We start from the raw sequence: 19954 nt of genomic DNA, 5'->3' as shown, positions 1-19954 counted from the left end.
CCTCTCTAGACTATTATATTTGTTTATTATTATATTATTTTGTTAGCATAGCACCTTCTAGCATGTTATAGGTTTGATCAGTTGTAATTAGGGATAGCACCTGAATAACAGTAACACACAAAATCCTCTAACTTTCTTGATGCCTTTATTACTCTGGTTGCTTTCTTGCACGGCAATTGTTGCCTAGCAACTGTTGGCATTTTATCAATTCTCAGTGAAATAGTGCTCAGCTACAGGGCAAGATGTAAACTTATCAATCTGCCTTAGTACTTTCACATCTCACATCTTGGTTATATATTCCCTTTGCAACTGTTGGCTTATTAGCTTTTTATTAGTAGTTGTACCTGAAGAAAAGGCAAAATGTTAATGTGTCAATCATTTATTTTAGAAATGTGTTTTAACAGTTTGCTATCTTTGTGGGACATAAAGTACACAGCAAAACGTAAGTGATCTTTCTCGACACTTTGCTTACACTGGTTGTTATCTTGTTAGCATTTCAGCCATTCTAATTAGAAATAATTCCTTAATACAGGGTGAGATGTAAAATTCGTATTCATCTGCCTTAGCGTTTTGGCTCCGCAGGTTGCTGTTTTTAAGGAATATGTTAGCATACCATCTAGCTTTAAATCACAATACTGTATAGAATCACATAAATCAGCATTTATACATTTGCCATGCCCCACGTACATTTCCTACATTTAAATTGATTCTAGTTCAGTGTGAGGTCTTAAGCATTCACAAGCAATTTCTACGGGACTTGTATTCTATATTGTTGATTACCACTCCTTGTGCTAATGTCCTTCATTGATTAGAAACTGATTTATTTACGACAAATAACGTATCTCTGTTCAATTAAGCTGTGGATCCACTTGTTGCAAGTCATACAATAGAATAATTGATTCATCTTTAACCAAATAGGCCCAGATGTCACACAAAATAGATTTGTGAGTAAATTGAGGCATGATCGTTTATGTATTGAATGAAATTTTATTTGGCGTGGTTGAGTGCAGTGACATTTTGTAAATACTGTATATGCCATAGCACAATAAGCTTGGGGGTGGGGGGACTGCTATCTGCAATAATTAAAGCTTTAAAATACATTAAAATTAAAAGCATACTAAAAAAATGTGATTCTGAACACCATACAAATATATTAATTTAAAAAAAATAATGAATCAGTCATTGCTGAAAGGATGATTACATATTGTACAACAATATTAAATTATTGCTGGTTCACGGTGAACAAGGTTCCAACTTCCAACTTGAGCGCTCCACGCCCAGTAAATCGGCCTACCACCAACAGCACCTCCTGTTGCATTGGACTGGTAGTCCTTTCACACTTTACAGATGATGTCATCTTCAACCAGTGAGGGAGGCAAGCGAATGACTCCTACCGCCATGCAGCAGTAGCTTCATCAACAGCACATTACATTTTCCGAAAACTCGAATAGTTCGTCTTCAAAATAAAAGTAGCTGTCGTAAAGTTATCCTTGAGGTTCGGATAATTCTCCTATACAAGCTTATAAATGATAGAAAAGTAAATTCAAACGTTGCGGGGTCATTTGGTTGATTTTAATAAAAAATGGACCATATTTTTTAGATAGGTGTAATATTTATTACAGAAACGTAGGCGGAAACAGTTGGGTAATGTCAGCAGGCAGGTGGGCGGGGCTTGTTCTCCTAGCTGTGTAGCATTTGGCGAGCACTGCAGTGAAGAAGAAGGCGAAGAAGAAGTCACTGGGAAGGAAGCTCCAACAGGGAGTTAATATCTCGGACGAAAACTCTAGTTGTTGGCGAGAAGGTATTTAAGATTTTTCTTTTTCGTGTTGCGGGGTCGAGGCTTTTCTTTTCTTCATATTATTCCTTTCGCGTGACACAATAGTTGTGACTCATATAGGGTGGTGGCTCCTGCTCCAAACATTGACCCTTTTCCCTTTTTGGACAAACTAATCTCTGCGCTTCCTAACCAGTGGTTGACTTTTATCTTTATTTTATTTTTATGTTTATTTTATTTGAAATGTTTATTTATAAAGTTGGTAGTGTTTAAGTATTTAGAGCAGATATATTACCCACCCTCCTTCGCTTTGTACACTTTTTTTCACCGCAGCGACCTGTATGTAAAAGGAGGAGGTAAATCTAATGAGCCGCCGTGTCTATTCGAAGAAACCGCTCCAGTTCCTCATTATTTATTCATTTATTAATTATCAGTAGACATCGCCAAACTCAACAAAACGTGCATAATGTTATTTTATATACGTTCTGTTACGTTAGTTGGAGGATTTGACAATACGTTGAGCAACCTCAAAGGTCCTAGAAAAATCATTTTCTCTAAGAAGAAAACGTTTCCCCTCTGGAATGTCCCCATGTTCTCATCTGCATTCCCATGGGAATGACTGGATCACAGGGTTATGTCACAGAACCTGTAAATGTGTCATTTCAGTTGGTCTTTGCTGAGACTAAAGTAAGCATTGATCATGCAATTTGGAGTGTTAATAGATCCAGAAAGGCACACTAAGCAGTAAAACAATACAGACTGTATACAAAACTCCCGGCGGGGGTTTGTTCAGGTGCAACCTATCGAAATGGCCAAAATCCCCAGATGCCAGGTAGACTGCAAACTAAAACCAAAAGTTTGCATTTCACGGTACAGTACAGGTTTTCTCAGTTGTTATGTGTTCTGCCATGCCGTACACGTGTGACAGATTTGTGAACAGTAGATGCACTGCTGGCCGGAGAGTGTTTTCTAACACTTCGTGGCCTGCTTGTGTTTCGTTTGCATCAAACTTTGTTGCCAAGTTATACGACTTTTGCAGTTCAGCTTCACTAATTTGTCCAATTCAGCAAGTTTGATTGTGGTGGCGATCTATGGAATTCTGAACCTGAGCTTGTTCAGATAAGAATCCTGGAAATGACCAAAATCCCTGGAAAAATGTCATCGTGAAACAACATTGGCACACCATTTGTACATTTGCTGGGAACTAATATTTTGTAAGACTGCACGACTGTCCGTGTTTTATGTTATGTGTTGTGTTTATTATTTTACTTTATGTTAACTGTTTTGTTAAGTGCTTTGTTACAGCTGCCGCTGTTGTGAAAGCGCTATATAAATCAGCATGTATTGTATTGTATGGTATAACGTACCAGGCATTTCATTTTCAAATCAATAAAACGTTGCCAACAAGTTTTGCCCACATTAATTGGTTAAAAAGTCAGTTTTTCAATGAAGCCTCACCCATCTGTTTGATTTACAGTGGAACCTCAAGTTACGTATGTCTCTTTTTATGATCAATTCAGGTTATGCACATATGCGGACAAAAATCACTGAGCTACGTTATGTGACAAAAATCACTGAGCTACGTTATGTGCTATTTTCGGTATCTTGGCATGGACGACGGGGTGGATGATTTGTTTTTATTCCACGTGCAGTCGTCAGAGGCTATATAATGTTGTTAGATTTGTGCCACAATTATAAGCACCTCAGGGAAGACGTTCTGAACCACTGAAGAAGTGCATGAGTGAGTGTGAGCGGCATATATACGCTGAATGAAATTATGGCTTAACCTTAACTTGGTTCAAATAAATGATCTGTCGCCTCAGTGCATATCAAGATTAGGTAGTACAGAGCATACTAAAATGCTGCCAACTGTTCCGCATTGTTCGTATTTTGTTCGGGATATCTCTAAACGAGATAGCATGATGACCAGAACAAGCGGGGTTGCGCATATGAAACGGGCAAAAACCTTTGGTAGACAAATGTGATCTAGGTTTGCATGGCTAAGTGGTAGAGTGGTCATCTTCCCAACCCAGAGGTTGGGGGTTCAATCCCTGGCCATTGCAACCTTGTTAAATTGTCCTTGAGCAAGATATTGGCCCCCCCCCCTCGTTGCTTCTGATGCTGCGTCATCAGTTGGTAAATGGGGAAACAGTGTAAAGCGCTTTGAGTACCAAACCAAAGAAAAACGCTATATAGGTGACAGCCCATTTACCATTTATCTAGCGACCAATACAATGCTTATATCGTGACATACACTTCAGCCATATCACATATGTAGAGAGAAGTTCCGCCTCTGCTACGATCATCCAATCACAAATAATTGTATGACATGTTATCGTAAACTAGTCTAAAAATCATTTTATTTTTGTCTGAATACTCCAATTTACAGTCTGTATTTTTATTTATTTGAATGTTACATCTGTAATTATGAGTACAAATGGTTAATGTCGGCGAAATCATGTCAAAATAGCTGTCCACACATGTCATCATGAGGCGGAAGTTCCACCTATGTATAACATACATTCACCCAAGTCACAGATGCCAGAAGCGGCCACATTGTATGAAATACTGTCGGTCCCAACTCCTTGACCCTTTTCTAAACAAGTGAACAAAGCGCTAAACTGTCATCATGGAATTGAGTGTTGGAAGGAGTTTGCGCCGTGTTTTTTCTCATGTTGTGTAACCAAGTTCTGTGCACCACACAAGGCTAGGAAGGCGGCAGAACGGTATTGTTAACTATTTATTTTTTGCTCTTAAACAAATGAGGGAGGTCGCTGGTGTTAGTGTAAGCAAGGCAATCAAAAATTATGTAAATGAGCAAAAGAAGTGTGTAAAAAAATATATCTTTTTAATCACAATGGGAGGTTCCACTTCATGACACTTTTTGAGCAGCAAAAGAAACGCCAATATCAACTCGTGCAGCTTGACCGCAGCGTAACACACAATGCAAAATGCCACAGACGAGCTCACAAAACTGGCATTGACATTGTGCTGTTAGAAGCCAATACTTGAACAGAAGTAGTGTAGCAACACATGTTGACAAAAACTGGGACCTACAACCATCAGCATATTGTGCGAGACCTCAGTTTAGCCAGCATGCAAGGATTAGTGCTGCCTCTTTTTTTGCGACACTTATTTTGGGAAAAGGACTGGCCTCAGTCTTAAGAGTGCTCGGGAAGACTTTACAGCCAAAGTTGAAAGCTAAAATTAGTTGCTAGCTGTGGTGAGGTCATATTTTTTTTCTTTTTTTTTGTTTTTTGTTTTGTACCGTATTCTCCGGACTATAAGTCGCAGTTTTTGTCATAGTTTGGCGGGGGTGCGGCTTATACTCTGGAGCGACTTATGTGTGAAATAATGAACACATTCTATCATTTGACATGTTATTTTCACATTAAACCGTAAGAGGGGGCTCTAGGCCTGTGTTGATGCTTTCCACATTGACAAAAAAAAAAAAAAAAACTACGATGACTATGACGTCAGCGAAGTAAAAGAGGAAGCACCGTCCGTCTCTTCTACCTACGAAGTTGGCAGAGTTGCTTAAAAGTGACACAGAGGATGAAGATTTCATTGGATTTAGTGATTTGGAGTGACACTGATGGTTTGGTAAACTTGTTAGCATGATCATTATGCTACAGTTATCTGAATAACTCTTAATATGTTGCGTGAACATACCGGGCATATTCTCAGTTCAATGTGTATGCGTCATGTAACGTTAACATATCGTACTCTTATTCAGCCTGTTTTTATTTGCCTTCAAAGATGGCATGTCTGTTCTTGGTGTTGGATTTTATCACATAAATTTCCCCCCAAAATGCGACTTATACTCCAGTGCGACTTATGTATGTTTTTTTGTTCTTTATTATGCATTTTATGGCTGGTGCGACTTATACTCAGGAGCGACTTATAGTCCGGAAAATACGGTACTTGTATGTACTTGCACCAAGTAAGATGATCGCACTGCTTTGATGCTAGAACAGAGAACTTCTATTTTCATATGGTATTAGCAAATGTAAGGTATAAGCTCAGTTCTGTACGTTGATGTTCCTACTAGTCACTATTGCAAACTCCCTCACAAGATTAATCGAGGAGCATGTCTGATCCTGCATATGATCTGTTTTTCGCGTCAGATTTAGAGCGGTAAGATGTTTTCAAGTGCTGCTTCAAGGTAGCGGGGACAGTTGGCACCCCCGGTTGGCTCTCCCTCTGCTCCTTTATAAACTTGTTTGCCCCACTTACCAGGCAGACTTTACTGGCATGCTTTCTCAATTTTATACAGTATTCTGGCATGTTAATTTTTAATCGGATGCGTGAAAATGAGAACAACCCAAAATCATGGGGGATGTTTGTTGTTGTTGTTCTTCTTCTTCTTTTTTGTTTGTTTTTATTTTAATTTCAAGGTTAGATGATTGGGAAAGCAAAACTTTCCTTTGCAGTCAATTTTATTTGGTAATAATTCCTTTCAAAGTCAAAACCCAGTAGCCAAGTAATGATGAGGCAATAATTCTGTGTGTGTGAGAATATAACTTGTGCGTGATATATCACGTTGATTTAAAAAAAAAAAAAATCAGGAAGCAAACCCGATCCTACAATTATGTGTGTGGTAGCAGAGGCTACATAATGATGTTAGATTTGATTCACAATTACAAGCACCGAATAGAACATTTGAAGCACATACGTGTGTTTTCAGTGCACACAAGCCATTACTGTATACCATGCCAGCGGAACCAGTGAAAATGTGCCGAACTAGCAAAAAAGTACATGCATGCGCGCTTGCTCACGTGTGTGGGATTTCTCCATTGAATGAAAGTGTGCCTTAACCTTAACTTTATTCTAACAAATGAGCAGTCAGCACTTGTAATTAGATTATTTTCTGCATTGTCATATGATCAACCACCTGCAGATGGATACGTGATGTCAAAATAAAGGACTTGCTCGCTGCGACCCGCTCAGTGTCACATTCATGAAATAGAAATAAAATAAAAAGTTATTGAAGGAAAATAAGAGTACTTCAAGTCACATTCAGGTTTTTAACTGTAGTTTCTCTCTGAACACTGGGTGGTACCCACGTGACCTTGAAGAAGAAATCTGACGTGGCGTCATATTGTGGTGCTCTGATACACCGTAGATACGTGAGTAAATAAAGAAATATGATTATTGACATTTGTGCAGCTGTCGAACGTGAATGTGAACAAGTCCAGACAGCAACCGCTCCCCTTTCTGAAAGTCTTTGCGGGGATTGAAGTTTTGAGATGCGCGCAACTTGGTGAACTCATGGATGTTTTTTTTTTTTGCTTTTCTTTTCATGACGCCGATGAACAGAAAGCAGCAAACACTGGACAGGCGGGTAGTGATCAAGCCGCTCCGAGTGCATTACGTGGCCCAATACATTTTAATTAATACAGTTATAAGCACATTAATCCTTGTCATTTGTGTTTCTGTTTCCAGCAGCTGAATGTCATGTTTAAATGCTAACATCTGTCGCTTTTTAAATTTTTTTCCCCTACAAAAGCCGTGACTTGAACTATAATTCCTTGACATCATTCGCAATGCATTGTGCATTGCTGATAAAACAATGGAAAGAACAGCCAGTAACATATCTATACCTATTTTCTTATGATACACACAAATAATAGTAATTGTAGCGAAGCACTTAGGGAAAAATATGCTACTCCCTTACCAGTACAATATGATACATAAGGTGATCGATCGGCCTTTAGAGGCTTTGATCGGATTCACCGATCACACACTTAATCGCAAATATCGATTGATAGTTATCAGCCAACGATCGATCAAAGCATCTCGAGTGAAAAGAATGTCAAAACTGAAATGTCAATTTAATTTTTATTTTTATTTTGGGGGGGGGTAAAATATTTTAATGCAACCATCCTATCTCTCTGTTGTGCTGGTCAACTGAATGTGTTTGCACGCCTCAGTAGAAAAGGTTTGGACATCCCTGCTGTGGAATAATGGTGCGGAGATGAATTGTCAGCCTCTGTCAAGTGGCGACATCCAAGTGTGCCTTCCCAAAACACGTTTTTGCGTGCTTGTTGGGGCTCATCCTCGTGAATGCCGATCATGATTAAATCTGCGAGGTGGCCCTACCTCGCAGGACAGGGTCACGTTCTGCTTTGCGGTAGCGCCACTGAATGTGTTGTGTAACCGCCATCGGCCCCTAAGCCTCAGGAAGCCTCCTTAGAGAAAGAAAGGCGGTGTGTTCATTAACCCAGCACATTGCTGGAATAGTTGCGCCGCTGACTCGGTGTGTCTCAGTGGGTCTGCGCTAAACGCCGCTATTCTTTCGTGCCTTTTACAACGTATGCTTTGTGATTGTTTCCATTGCCAAGTCGCGTGCGATGCACCCCATGAACCAGTTTATCGTCGACTATCTCCGTACTTAATTTGATTCAGTATTCCCAATGTGTGGCTGGGTTTTCCGTTAGACCGGAAAAGTTTGTTTTGTTAGAGCTGTTTGCCGTCTGCTGTTTTCCCTTCAATGAGCTCATTTAAGAAATACACTCAATTTCCAGTAAACGGACGCATCAGAAGCAGAACGGGAAAGCCAGGATTTATTCGCAGGTACTTTTCAGGCATTATTGCAGTGTCCAAAAGAAAATTAGAGGTCATTGGGTCTGTGACATTGTGTGTTTGTTTCAATTCCAGGTATACATCAAATTGGATTGATTTTGATACAAACCAGTTCAAGCAACTTTGCCATCAAGTAGAAATAGAAGTGGTTCATTAATTTAAGAAAATTGTTCTTATCGCATGACTAAATGAAGAACAACGTGCTAATTATGACATGATTTCCATTTGTTAACAACATCGACAAAGCCGGAGAAACCCACAAATGACTCACTTCTGTTGTTTCAACTCTGAGGTGGACTTCACAAGAAACTCTTTTAGCTTTTTTTTTTTTTTTTTTTTAATGAAGCAAAACACTGTATTCGTTTGCACGTGTGCACACACAAGTGTGATTAATCATAAGTGCAGGTTCGCAGGTCCAGGCAAAGTGGAATGGCCTCCACAAAAGCTCTGCCCTGGCTTCACGGAACAGGAAGTGGATTCTTTTTCTTTTGTGCGTGAGGGTGGTTTTGTGCTTTTCTCCCACTTAAAGTGTCACACTCGCTTCAAATAAAACCAAGTACTGTCGTATTATAAAACAGGTATGGAAAAACTGTGATGGAGCTAGTTGAGGATGGGGAATTCATTTAACTGGCAGCTTGTTACTACCCCTCCTCTCTAAACTTGATTGTCCTCCTCTTCTTTTTTTCTGCTTGGAGCATTTTGGTCTGATTTTCTTGGCAAGTGAAGGTCTACAGTGACGAGTTGTGTGTCAAGTCCATCTTCCAGGTGTATAATACAATGACACATGGTCTGTCATAGAAGTACGCTTCTAAACAAATACGTTTTCTTTTTTTGACATCTTTCAATATCGTGCAACTGCCATACAGCTTGCTGGGGTGGGAGAACAGCTTGAAGTCACCCATTTACTTTCCCGTGTTTCTGTTTCCAACTGACTCCAGTTCCACTTTGCAGTAATGACGCAAAACTTTAATTTTGACAATTTTAAGGACAAAAACAACCCCAAACCCTCGGCATAATCAATGGATGGATATTTCTGACGATTGTGATTTCTGTCCGGCTGGCCGTAGCAACAAATGTCTTTGCAGAAATGTGCGACATGGGCTCAATGGCATTGCAAATCTGACTCAGACCTCTCCCAAATGTAAATAAAAATCTCATGGGTATCAGATATCTGCCAGTGCGAGTGGAGCATAAATGCGCAGATAAGATATACCCCGTCCATGTGATCTTGACGCCATCCAAAAAAAAAACAATTGGTGACAAATACACACCCACGTCTGTCCAAACAACACAACGCATGCTGTAAACGTAAACTACAGAGAAAACAGTGAAGGAGCAGTTCTACACGGCCAAACTGGAGCTAACTAAACACTCTGCAACGTTGAATATTTGTATTATGTTTTTTTTGTTAACTTCTGTGTTCACTGCCTGCTTTTAATACCTTGCTGTTTTATTTTCATTCAATTTGAGCAACTGCGGGTTGTTTCATGTGTTCTTTCGGTGATAACCACAAGCTGTGAGCTGTGTCACTTGAATGATACATGAAAATAGAACTCGGCTATAAGCATTACATTGGAATTGGGCACTTAATTCTGTCCCGCTAACTTCAACATGATTATTTATATCCCTGGCAGATATGGCGGCCATACGGAAGAAGCTGGTGATTGTCGGCGATGGTGCTTGTGGGAAAACGTGCCTCCTCATCGTTTTCAGTAAAGACCAGTTTCCTGAAGTCTACGTGCCGACGGTGTTTGAGAACTATATTGCTGATATTGAAGTGGATTGCAAACAGGTTTGTATCACGCTTGAAATCCAAACAATGGTAGGGCGCAATCCTCTGTGTTTTTATTCTAACCAAAAAAAAAATAAAAAAATAAACAAGTTTTGACTGGTCCGACATAGGAGGAAGAAAAATATATAAATAAAACTGCAATAAATAGAAAGCTATGGTCACAAATGAAAATGTGTAGTAAAGCCGCAGAAACTGAACTGCGATGTGGCGAGGGGAGAAATGTATTGCAGAACAACGAACATGTAAAACAAAATAACATTTCGCATGTGACACACAATTACACAGGATTTGCATGTAATGCAAGCGTACCTGTGATGCTGTAGTACCGAACGACAACTCTGGACTCCCAATTCATGTTAATCTGTTGTTTGGGCAGCTATGGCTCAGGAAATGGAGTGCGTCATCCAGTTACCGAAGGGTTGGTTGTTTGAAACCCGCTCTGCCCGAGTCGTGTGTCGTTCGTTCGTTGGGCAAGACACTTCACCCACCTTACCTCCAGTGTCACTCACACTGGCGTACGGCTAGGTGTGAATGTTTTTGTGGTGGTGGAGGGGCCGTAGGTGCATACTAGCAGCCACGGTTCCGTCAGCCTGCCCCAGGACAGCTGCGGCTACAGGACGTAGGCTATCGCCACCAGAGCGTAATTGTCTGAGCGCATAAAAAATGGGGACACATGAAACTTCATTCCATCCATTTTCTAATCCGCTTATCCTGACGAGGATCGTGGGCATGCTGGAGCCTATCCCACCGGTCGTCGGGCAGGAGATGGGGGGGACACCCTGAACCAGTTGCCAGCCACTCGCAGGGCACACATAGACGAACCACCATCCACGCTCACACTCACACATAGGGACAATTTAGAGTGTTCCATTAACCTGCCATGCATGTTTTTGGAATGTGGGAGAAAACCCGAGTCCCTGGAGAAAACCCACGCAGGCACAGGGAGAATATGCAAACTCCACAAAGGAGGGCCAGAGCCGGAATCAAACCCCAACACCTCTGCATTGTGAGGCAGACATGTTAACCAGTATTATTATCACTACTAGTCCTCTAGAAAGCATGCATTCTAGATTGAACATTTTTGACAGTGCATTTTCCAGAAAACACTTCATTGCCCCAGGTAAATTAAGTTAGCAACTGGATATATCTTTTTCATTCAAGGAAACATATAATGAACTTTTTTTACAGTCTCAGTTTCCAGGTTTTACGCCAAAGGATTGAGAATATACGCGTGGGTGCGTGCGTGCGTGCGTGCGTGTGTGTGTGTATTTGCTCATCAAAGTTCTGAGTGTGAGCTTCAGATAGATGTCTTGTTCTGTCGGGATTTGTTCCCTTCACACAGGATCACCACTTCGTAGCATAACAGGAAATGTGTCTACCTCCCAGCTTCCTGTTCAGACGGGGAACGAAGACGTACTTCGTCCTTGCAAATCCCCCGCTCCATCCCTCAGGACTTTTTTTCCTCCCGTGCGATAAAAGTCTCTCATTTCCTGTCATTTTGGCACTTGGATGAAAGGAAATTCAAATTCACAGTGGACTTTGTTCCACTGGGGGATCACTGTGACTTTTAGAGGATTTACACCCCACCCCTCCCTCTAGAATTAGACCGTTATACAACCAGATAAAATGGATTTGTGCTTTCACTGAAATCTCTCACCTTCAAGCCGATCCGACCTTCTCTAAAATTAGATGTTTCTGGTTCTGTTTTTCCTCCCAAAAGTCGAAAGCCCATGGGAGCACGGTCGCTACACTTGCTTATGCAACGTGCTGCCACCTCCTACCCTCTTCCTCTGCAGACCTCTATTTTGGGACTGATGCCTGCACTCTCTGGAAGGCATCGTTTTTGAGTTTTAAGTGAAGGGTCTTTTTGGTTTGCCATACTCTTTTTACCTTCAATTACCAAAAGATTGCAGCAGGGCAAGAAGTGGCTCTTGTTTGCCCATATGCAAGCACAGAAGGTACTTTGATGCCTGCTAATCTCCGACTTCCCCTAATTGAATTAATCAGCGGGAGATTAGGCCAATCCCTGTGTAAATTTCCACAGCGGTGACAACACAAATAAGAAACCGATTAGGTCTGAGTGATCATCTTCTCTGCAAATTTCAGCAGAAAAATACATAACTTTTCCAGTTTAACCCCAGCAACTAGGGCACACATCGGTGATGCCTTGAATAGAGAAGTGAATCGTCCATTAAAAACGAACACCAAATCAGAGTTACCTAGTACTACATAAGCGGGTGGATTTAAAATTTATGGAAAGAAAACCCTGGGGTTCTGCCGTTGGCCCGGGTATGGCAAGGGATTTAGTTACACAGCCTACCCTATGGTTGTAATTGGCTGTACAGTACAGGTGGGTGGGATGAGCAGTGGCTCATTTGCATGAGGCAGAACTGAGCTTTCAAAACCTGTATTTCAAGTATGATGCAATTCTTGATTAATTTGTGTTTGCTAGCCAAAGATTGTAACAGATTATTTTTTGAACACCCAGGACTTGTTCTTGACTTTGAAAAAAATACTAATACTGTATTTTCCGCACTATAGGGCGCACCAAAAAGTCTTCAATTTTCTTAAAAGCTCACCGAACGCCTTAAAATCCGGTGCGTCTTTTGTATGGTCATTACGGTAATACGTCGACTCCAAGATGGCTCCTTCCTGGAGACATGCTTCCAATGTTATAACTTGCTGTTGGTTCAGTGAACTGTGTCGCTGCTTTATTAAATAAGTATGTGTTGCAGCGCCGAAAAAAGGAGAGCTGTGGTGTTGATTTTTTTAAAACAGTCTCAACAAATACAGGTACGTCTTTGTCTATCTCCGTGCTTTCTTCCATTCGACTCGAGAGGCGTTCAAGACCGCCACCGAAAAACGTAAACTAATGATTACTTCCAATGAAACTACAAAAATTGAAAATAATACATAAAAACTGAAAAGCAAGCGAGGATATAACAAAATAAATTATATTGCCCCCCCTACAGAATTTATATTGTGATTTCATCATTTGTGAATACACAACAAAGGAATAAATAACTACGACTGACATCTTGTGTTATTTCAAGATGTGACTTCAAGATGGCGCCGCGAGAGTGGCTGCCTTTCCAGCAGCTCCTATTTATTTTGTTCTTCCACTTCTTCCTCTCATAACTTTGCTGCTGTGAAGTGGGAATTTCTCCATTGTGAGACTATTGAAGGTTTTCTCATTTTATCTTATCTGATTGTACGGATAAAGTACAAGTCTTCTCTGATTGGAGCTACGATAAAGGAAAATGCCAATGGGGTTTTCAGAGGCGGTCATTAACGCCTCTCGAGTTGACCAGAAGAAAAGAAGGGAAGGAGACGGACAAAGACACACCTAAGTTTGTTGAAAAAAATGAGAGCTGTGTTTGTGGGTTTATAATTTTTTTAAACGCAGACTTTATCAATGGTTTTCACAGTCTCAGCAAGTCCAGGTACTGTATGTCTTTGTCCGTTTCCGTGCTTTCTTCCGTTCCACTCGAGAGGCGTTCATGGCCGCCTACGAAAAACGTAAGTTACTTCTTACTTCAATGAAACCACGAAGAAAATCAAGCGAGGAAATCACAAAATAGTTCTGTAGGGAGATATAGAATTTATTATGTGATTTCCTTGCTTGGTTTTCTGTTTTGATGCATTATTTTCAATTTTCGTAGCTTCGTTTAAGTACAGTAATAGTTAATTTACATTTTTCAGAGGTGGTCATGAGCGCCTCTCAAGTTGAACGGACGCCTCGAGTTGAATGGAAGGAGCGTAGCACCATCTAGTGGACGCATTGTAGATTGCGCATTTTAGTCCGAAGCGTCTAATGTATGAAAAAAAAAATACAAAATTGCCATTCATTGAAAGTGCGCCTCATAATCCAGTGCGTCTTTTCGTGCGGAAAATACGGTATATTTCCTTTTAGGCATCGTAGGGAAAAATGTCTCACAGGCACTTTAATTCCTACATCGCTACTTTTGGCAGGAGAGGAGACAATGCTCAACACTAATGTAGTGACGATTGTTTGTGTAGCTTTCCGCTCTAGTGATTAATTTCTTCTCTGAATAATATTGCAGGCTCCTGAAACGTTTTAACAAGGGAGTCTTTTTTTTATTTTTTATTTTTGCTACTTTTCATGCAGGTGGAGTTGGCCTTATGGGATACCGCAGGTCAGGAGGACTACGACAGGTTGAGGCCTCTCTCCTACCCAGACACTGACGTCATCCTGATGTGTTTTTCCATTGATAGCCCGGACAGTTTAGGTATTTTTGGATTCGCGAGTAGTTTCCCCAAGCTTCACAGAAAATGTTTGGATATTTGAGATTATGTCAGTACATAAGCAACCTGAAAGCAAATGGGAGTAATGTAGCTAAGAACATTGTTGCCTTGAGCACCCTGCAGAGCTATCAATCATGAGAAGTGACACTGCACTGCCTGTCCCCCTTTTTATAGTCATCTCCCTTGAGCATTTCATCTCACTCTCTCTGTCTCTCGGTCACTTGGGACAGAAAACATTCCAGAGAAGTGGACGCCTGAGGTGAAGCACTTCTGTCCCAATGTTCCCATCATCCTGGTAGGGAACAAGAAGGACCTGAGGAATGACGAGCACACACGGAGAGAGCTGGCCAAAATGAAGCAGGTACACGTTCAAAGGACTGGAGAATAGTACCTTTTCAAAATCAGGCTGTAGACACAATTAAACGATTTCATTTTATGGAGCTGGAAACTCATCGGGTCAAAACACAGATATGGTGGTAGCCCCGTAGCTACTTCCCAGCACTAAATGGAAGATGTTTTGGGGGGGGGGGGGGGGGGTTATGTGGCCTTCAACTTGGCTCCCTCAAATTTGTAGATATCCTGGACATGGAGAAATGAGGTTTGCTGAAGCCGGAAATGCTCCAACATTGCAATGCAAATATTAAAAAACGAAAAAAACCCCCAAACAATTTAGGCACTGACCAATACCTTGTCAAGGATTCTGCAGAGATGAACATGTGGAGCAGAGGTTTTGAGTTATTTTCGGTGAGGAGGTGTTTGTCCGAGACAGGACAGTGAGAAAACGGGGTGCTGCAGCCAATTGGAGACTGTGGAGTCTGCATCCTTGAGTTAGCGACCAGCCGTGGCAAACCTGGGTAGAAAGTAAGAGCACCTGGTCCTACCAATGGAAAAGCATCACTGGTCGAAGTGGAAAAGGAGACTAAATAGCAGCGCAAGAGCCCTTCGGTTTAAATGGAGTTCCATTCCTCCGCTAGCAACGGAACCCAAATATGTTGTTAAATCTGAGTCGGTAGTCGTAAGGTACTCATTTCTGAAATCAATCAAATGAACAGTGTGTTAAATACGTCGGAAACTGATGTGACAAACCGAGTTCATTGTGCGCAATTTGTAACCTTGGAACATAATTTTTGGGACCATTGTAAACCAAGAACTTCATATCTACCATGCAGGAGCCAGTCAAGACTGACGAAGGCCGCGAGATGGCCAACAGAATCAACGCCTTTGGCTATCTGGAGTGTTCTGCCAAGACCAAGGATGGCGTGCGGGAGGTGTTCGAGATGGCCACCAGGGCGGCGTTACAAGTCCGCAAGCGCAAGAAGAGAAGTGCCTGCACGCTGTTGTGAGCTATCTGTCAAGACGCCATTGTGAAAATCAAGAAACGAGGTGTGAGAGAGAAAAAACACAAAAAGGACTTACCTTCCCCGCCCCCCCAATGGCATCTTTGTACTGTAACCTGCATTTCATAGTAGGAGTCAGGCAGGTGAATTATACGCAAAACATACAGGAAATGAACTTTGTCTATATTAGAAATTGTTGTTTGGAAAAAAAAATCTTTGTTGATTTCCTTTACTTTGTGTTTAAAGCAAAAAGCATGGTTTCTTTGATCTTTTATAACCCGCAGTGATTTGAAGCGCATGTTAGGATGCCATATTGTCGAGCGAGGGCAGGTAGTTCTTCGCCAATATCCCGTCCCGTCCAAACCGTTTGCCCCGCTAAATTGACGCCTGTGTTAAAAGCTAGTGCCTTTTTGTACGTTTTCTACATCCCTGGTTACTTCTCATTGTGTTGTCATTGCAAATTACGCCAAGGCTTTCTTGTTGAGAGCGACAAATGGCTGCTGTTCTTGCTCTTGACTCGGGCGCGTCACGGGTCAATTGCCTCCGTGCTTCTGTAACGTGACAAACGCACAACACAGAAGTGCTTGCCACGCCACTCACTTTGTGATTACCAGCATGCGTCTACAATTGGCATGGTGGAAAGCGGTCAAAACAACATGAGCAAGTTTGTACGAGTGACAGATTCTGCAAAACTTCCCTGAACTAAGGGGCAGGCTTGATGGATTCTGCTCACTGGCGTCCCCACCCGCCACTGGAATCTGCGCTCGACTGGTTAGCCTGGAACTCGTGTCTGGTTAGCGTCGTTTGCTCGCGTGGGTTTCCAGCAGGTCGTCATTCTTTGTGTATTTTATGGGAGTTGAGTGAGTGACAGTGAGGAGTTTGCTTTTCCCCTCCTGGTGCCTTCTCTGTTCTGGTGCGCCATTGGCATTCTCTACCAGACCTGGTAGACCAGTTGAGCTTGCATTTTTCCGTTCTTGCGGCTCGAATGCAAACATTTCATTTGTAGCTTACACTATTCAGTAAGGGATACTGCTATTCAGCTATTTCAGTATGAATATAAAAATGCACTACACACAGTTTCCATTCAAGTGATAGGTATTTCAATATTTTTTTAGTCCTGCTGGAGGTTGAGATATGGGTAATATCAGCTGCTATAAATTTTCCAAGTCTTGTTAGATGTGCAAAGATGAGTATGAAAAAGTCGGCGAGTGTAGAGAATTTTTGGATGTGGCAGCAAAGACATAATATGGAGACAAAGCGGCCATAAACACCGACCGTCCTACACAATTAAAATAGTTCTCACCGCCTGTGTCCGAAAACAAGTGGAAATGAAGCAGAGACTGTTTCACTCAACGACTTGGTGACAGCTTATCTTTATCTAGCTGAAACAAGAGTTATGCAAAAAGTACTGAAACACTTAAGAGTTGGACATGGACATTCAACATTGTAGAGAAGGTCAAATCAACCTCAACGGAAAGATGACCAATGTTTCACTCTTTGGTGGTTGTCAAGTTGGGCTCTGCTTGTAAAATGACAAAATTACATTTTCATCATGCAGCGGGAGCTCCAGAACGGTCATAAAACGCTTCCTTAACTGCACTGGCAATGTGTCATGCTTTAACAATTATGAACTGACTCACCCCTGTCATACGTTAAACTGTTAATCTCTCTGTAGCAAGCACCACTTGGTCACACGAAATGCAGGCGATCCAAATCATATCCTCCCATTCTCAAGCTGAGAGTCCTGAATGGTAAGCAGGAAGTCAAAACCTGCCCCCCCCCAAAAAAAAGTAACCTGAAACATTGTCCACATGACAACTAGTGATGAGAGTAAATGTCACTCGTGTCATTCTTTCAAAAAGTACATTAAACCCCCATGAAGAATGAATCTGCTTATGTTGACTGAAGTGAGGTGGAGAAAGATAAGATAAGATAAGAAAACCTTTATTAGTCTCGCAATGGAGAAATTCCAGATTCACAGCAGCAAAGTTATGAAAGGAAGAAGTAGAACAACAAAATATAGGGTGCTGTGATATCACATTATGACAGTTTGGCGTTGGAATAAAACAAATGTACTTACTGGCAGGGATCAGACAGTTCCCTGAAGGCATTCTAACTCGCCTTGTGCATTCTTTCAAGGTCCAGCCAACAACCTTGCTCAGGCAGACTGCATCCCTCCCCATTTGCCTCCGCTGCGCATTGATATACATGAACACGTGTTTGCATGGAGGCTGCTTGTGCCCGTCAAATTTCTGTTGCAGGATATCCTTATGAACGTACAGCAAAGATGAATTGTCTGCTGCAGCTGCTGCGCAATAATGCAGAACAAGCACACTGACGTGACAAGACCGTTCTAATCAGTGAACAGAAATCTTGTCCCTGGAAAAATGTAGTTATTGGATAACGGTAGTCAAATAGCAAGCAGAGCAGCATTCCCGGAGTGCACCGTGCATGCGTTTGCTTCTGCTCAGTGTCATGTCACTTTCTTTTCTCCCTCTTCTCTCAAAGACTATTTGAAATGACAATGCAGATAAAGAGACAAACTCACTGGCAAACACAGCTTTGCTAACAGCGAATGTTTTATCTCAAGTGAACATTGTTAATAAACAATTTTTGCGATAAGACGAAATGGCCATGCTGGGGATTTTTTGGGAGCGCGTTTTAAACTCATGACAATAGTGTCCCAATTTATTGATCATTTCTGAATTCATTTTGAGTGACTCTGTTCCTTACAGATAGATTTTTAGATATGGATCGAGCAAGCTGCCTCCCAAGTGAAAATAGAATGATGCCCAGATTGATATATGCTTTGCAAACTACATATTGGGTGTATTATTTGTCATTGTTTAAACGTCACTCTTGGTATGCTCTCTATTTCACATTCATTGTGCACATATTACTGGAGCATTACTATTACCATAAAGTATACTAGTAATGTGCAATTGAACCTGTTGTGCAGCACCGAACCAACCATCCATAGCATCTATTTTCTAATCCACCTATCCTCACGAGGGGTGCTGGAGCCTATCCCATCTGATTTTGGGCAGTAGGTGAGGTACACCCTTGAACTGGTTGCCAGCCAATCACAGGGCACACATAGACAAAAAGCCATTTGCACTCACAGTCACACCTAAGGACAATTTAGAATACAGTGGTACCTCTACTTCATACGAAATTTTCAAGTTACGAAACGTCTCAACAGGAAAAGATTGTCTCTTCTTACTAAATACATTTCAAGATACGGAAGGGAAAAATAAAATATGGCCAGCTGGTGGCAGCTCCGAGTTTCCTGAACGCAACATACTTATAGCTGCTCTGCCATTGGCTATTACCGAGCATCATCCTGGCAACCCATTGGCTAAGAGGGACTTCTACCGTATGTGTCTGAGGTGTTCTGATAGTTTTACGTTAATTAAAATCACCCAGAAAAATACGCGTCTCTTGTTACAAAATTTTCTAGTGAAGAAATTTCATCCAAAACCAATTAATTTCGTAAGTATAGGTACCACTGTCTTACATTTACCTGCCATGCATGTCTTTGGGACGTGGGAGGAAACCGGAGAACCCGAAGAAAACCCACGCCGGGACGGGGAGAACATGCAAAGTCCACACAGGAAGGCCGGAGCCGGAATTGAACGCTGCACCTCTGCACGGTGAGGCGGACGTGCCAACCAGTCGACTACCGCAGAACCCAAGCGTTTGGAGGAATTGCTTCTAAATGAGTTTCAGATTTAGTTCTTGAATCTTCAGCTTTAGTGACCTCTCTTGGTGAAAAACAAGAATGCAGCAGATTTAAAACAGGCACGCATACGAATCAAATACAGGATCATATATAATACAAACGGATTATATATATATATATATATAAAGTGATGAATGTGTATATTGTAGTGATTGGATTTTTTTGGAGGAAAGTGTCATATTTGGGGTGTGCCTGTGTAACTTTTGTGGCATGCGGAACCCCCCCCCCCCTTTTTTCTTTTTTTTTTTTTTTTACACCAGACGCATGCATCTAAGAGGCGGCATACTACGGAGCCCCTAAGGGGACATGGAAGGGAAAAAAAACTTTGCGAGATCTCGCAAAGTTTTTTTTTTCCTTCCATGTCCCCTTAGGGGCTCCGTAGCGGCAGAACATAAGGTCTCATCAGAAAAACTCAGACATCCAATACATATTTTCTCAGGGAACATCTCCCCCTGAAA

General features: G+C 41.5%; 1 protein-coding gene across 1 annotated transcript; it reads left to right on the top strand.

Moving 5' to 3' along the window:
• Positions 1-1679: 1679 nt before the first annotated feature.
• LOC147200931 (rho-related GTP-binding protein RhoA-D-like) lies at positions 1680-18383 on the top strand. Its single transcript, XM_086116841.1, has 5 exons — positions 1680-1801; positions 9994-10151; positions 14281-14401; positions 14648-14778; positions 15587-18383. The coding sequence occupies exons 2-5, from the start codon at positions 9996-9998 to the stop codon at positions 15758-15760; spliced, it is 582 nt and encodes a 193-aa protein (XP_085972967.1). The 5' UTR covers positions 1680-1801; positions 9994-9995; the 3' UTR covers positions 15761-18383.
• Positions 18384-19954: the final 1571 nt, after the last annotated feature.

The sequence above is a fragment of the Hippocampus guttulatus genome, chromosome 8 (assembly GCF_054856545.1).
Source record: "Hippocampus guttulatus isolate MCC_2025c chromosome 8, RoL_Hgut_1.0, whole genome shotgun sequence".
NCBI classification, from domain to species: Eukaryota; Metazoa; Chordata; class Actinopteri; order Syngnathiformes; family Syngnathidae; genus Hippocampus; species Hippocampus guttulatus.
Note: the sequence above shows the minus strand (reverse complement) of the source record. Positions and strands in the feature narration are given on the sequence as shown.

What these genes read in the sequence shown, in the direction of transcription:
- LOC147200931 (XM_086116841.1), top strand. Translation starts at nt 9,996, where the DNA reads ATGGCGGCCATACGGAAGAAGCTGGTGATTGTCGGCGATGGTGCTTGT. An exon ending in TTGAAGTGGATTGCAAACAG is followed by an intron (nt 10,152 to 14,280) that starts GTTTGTATCACG and finishes CTTTTCATGCAG; the next exon opens with GTGGAGTTGGCCTTATGGGA. An exon ending in AGCTGGCCAAAATGAAGCAG is followed by an intron (nt 14,779 to 15,586) that starts GTACACGTTCAA and finishes TCTACCATGCAG; the next exon opens with GAGCCAGTCAAGACTGACGA.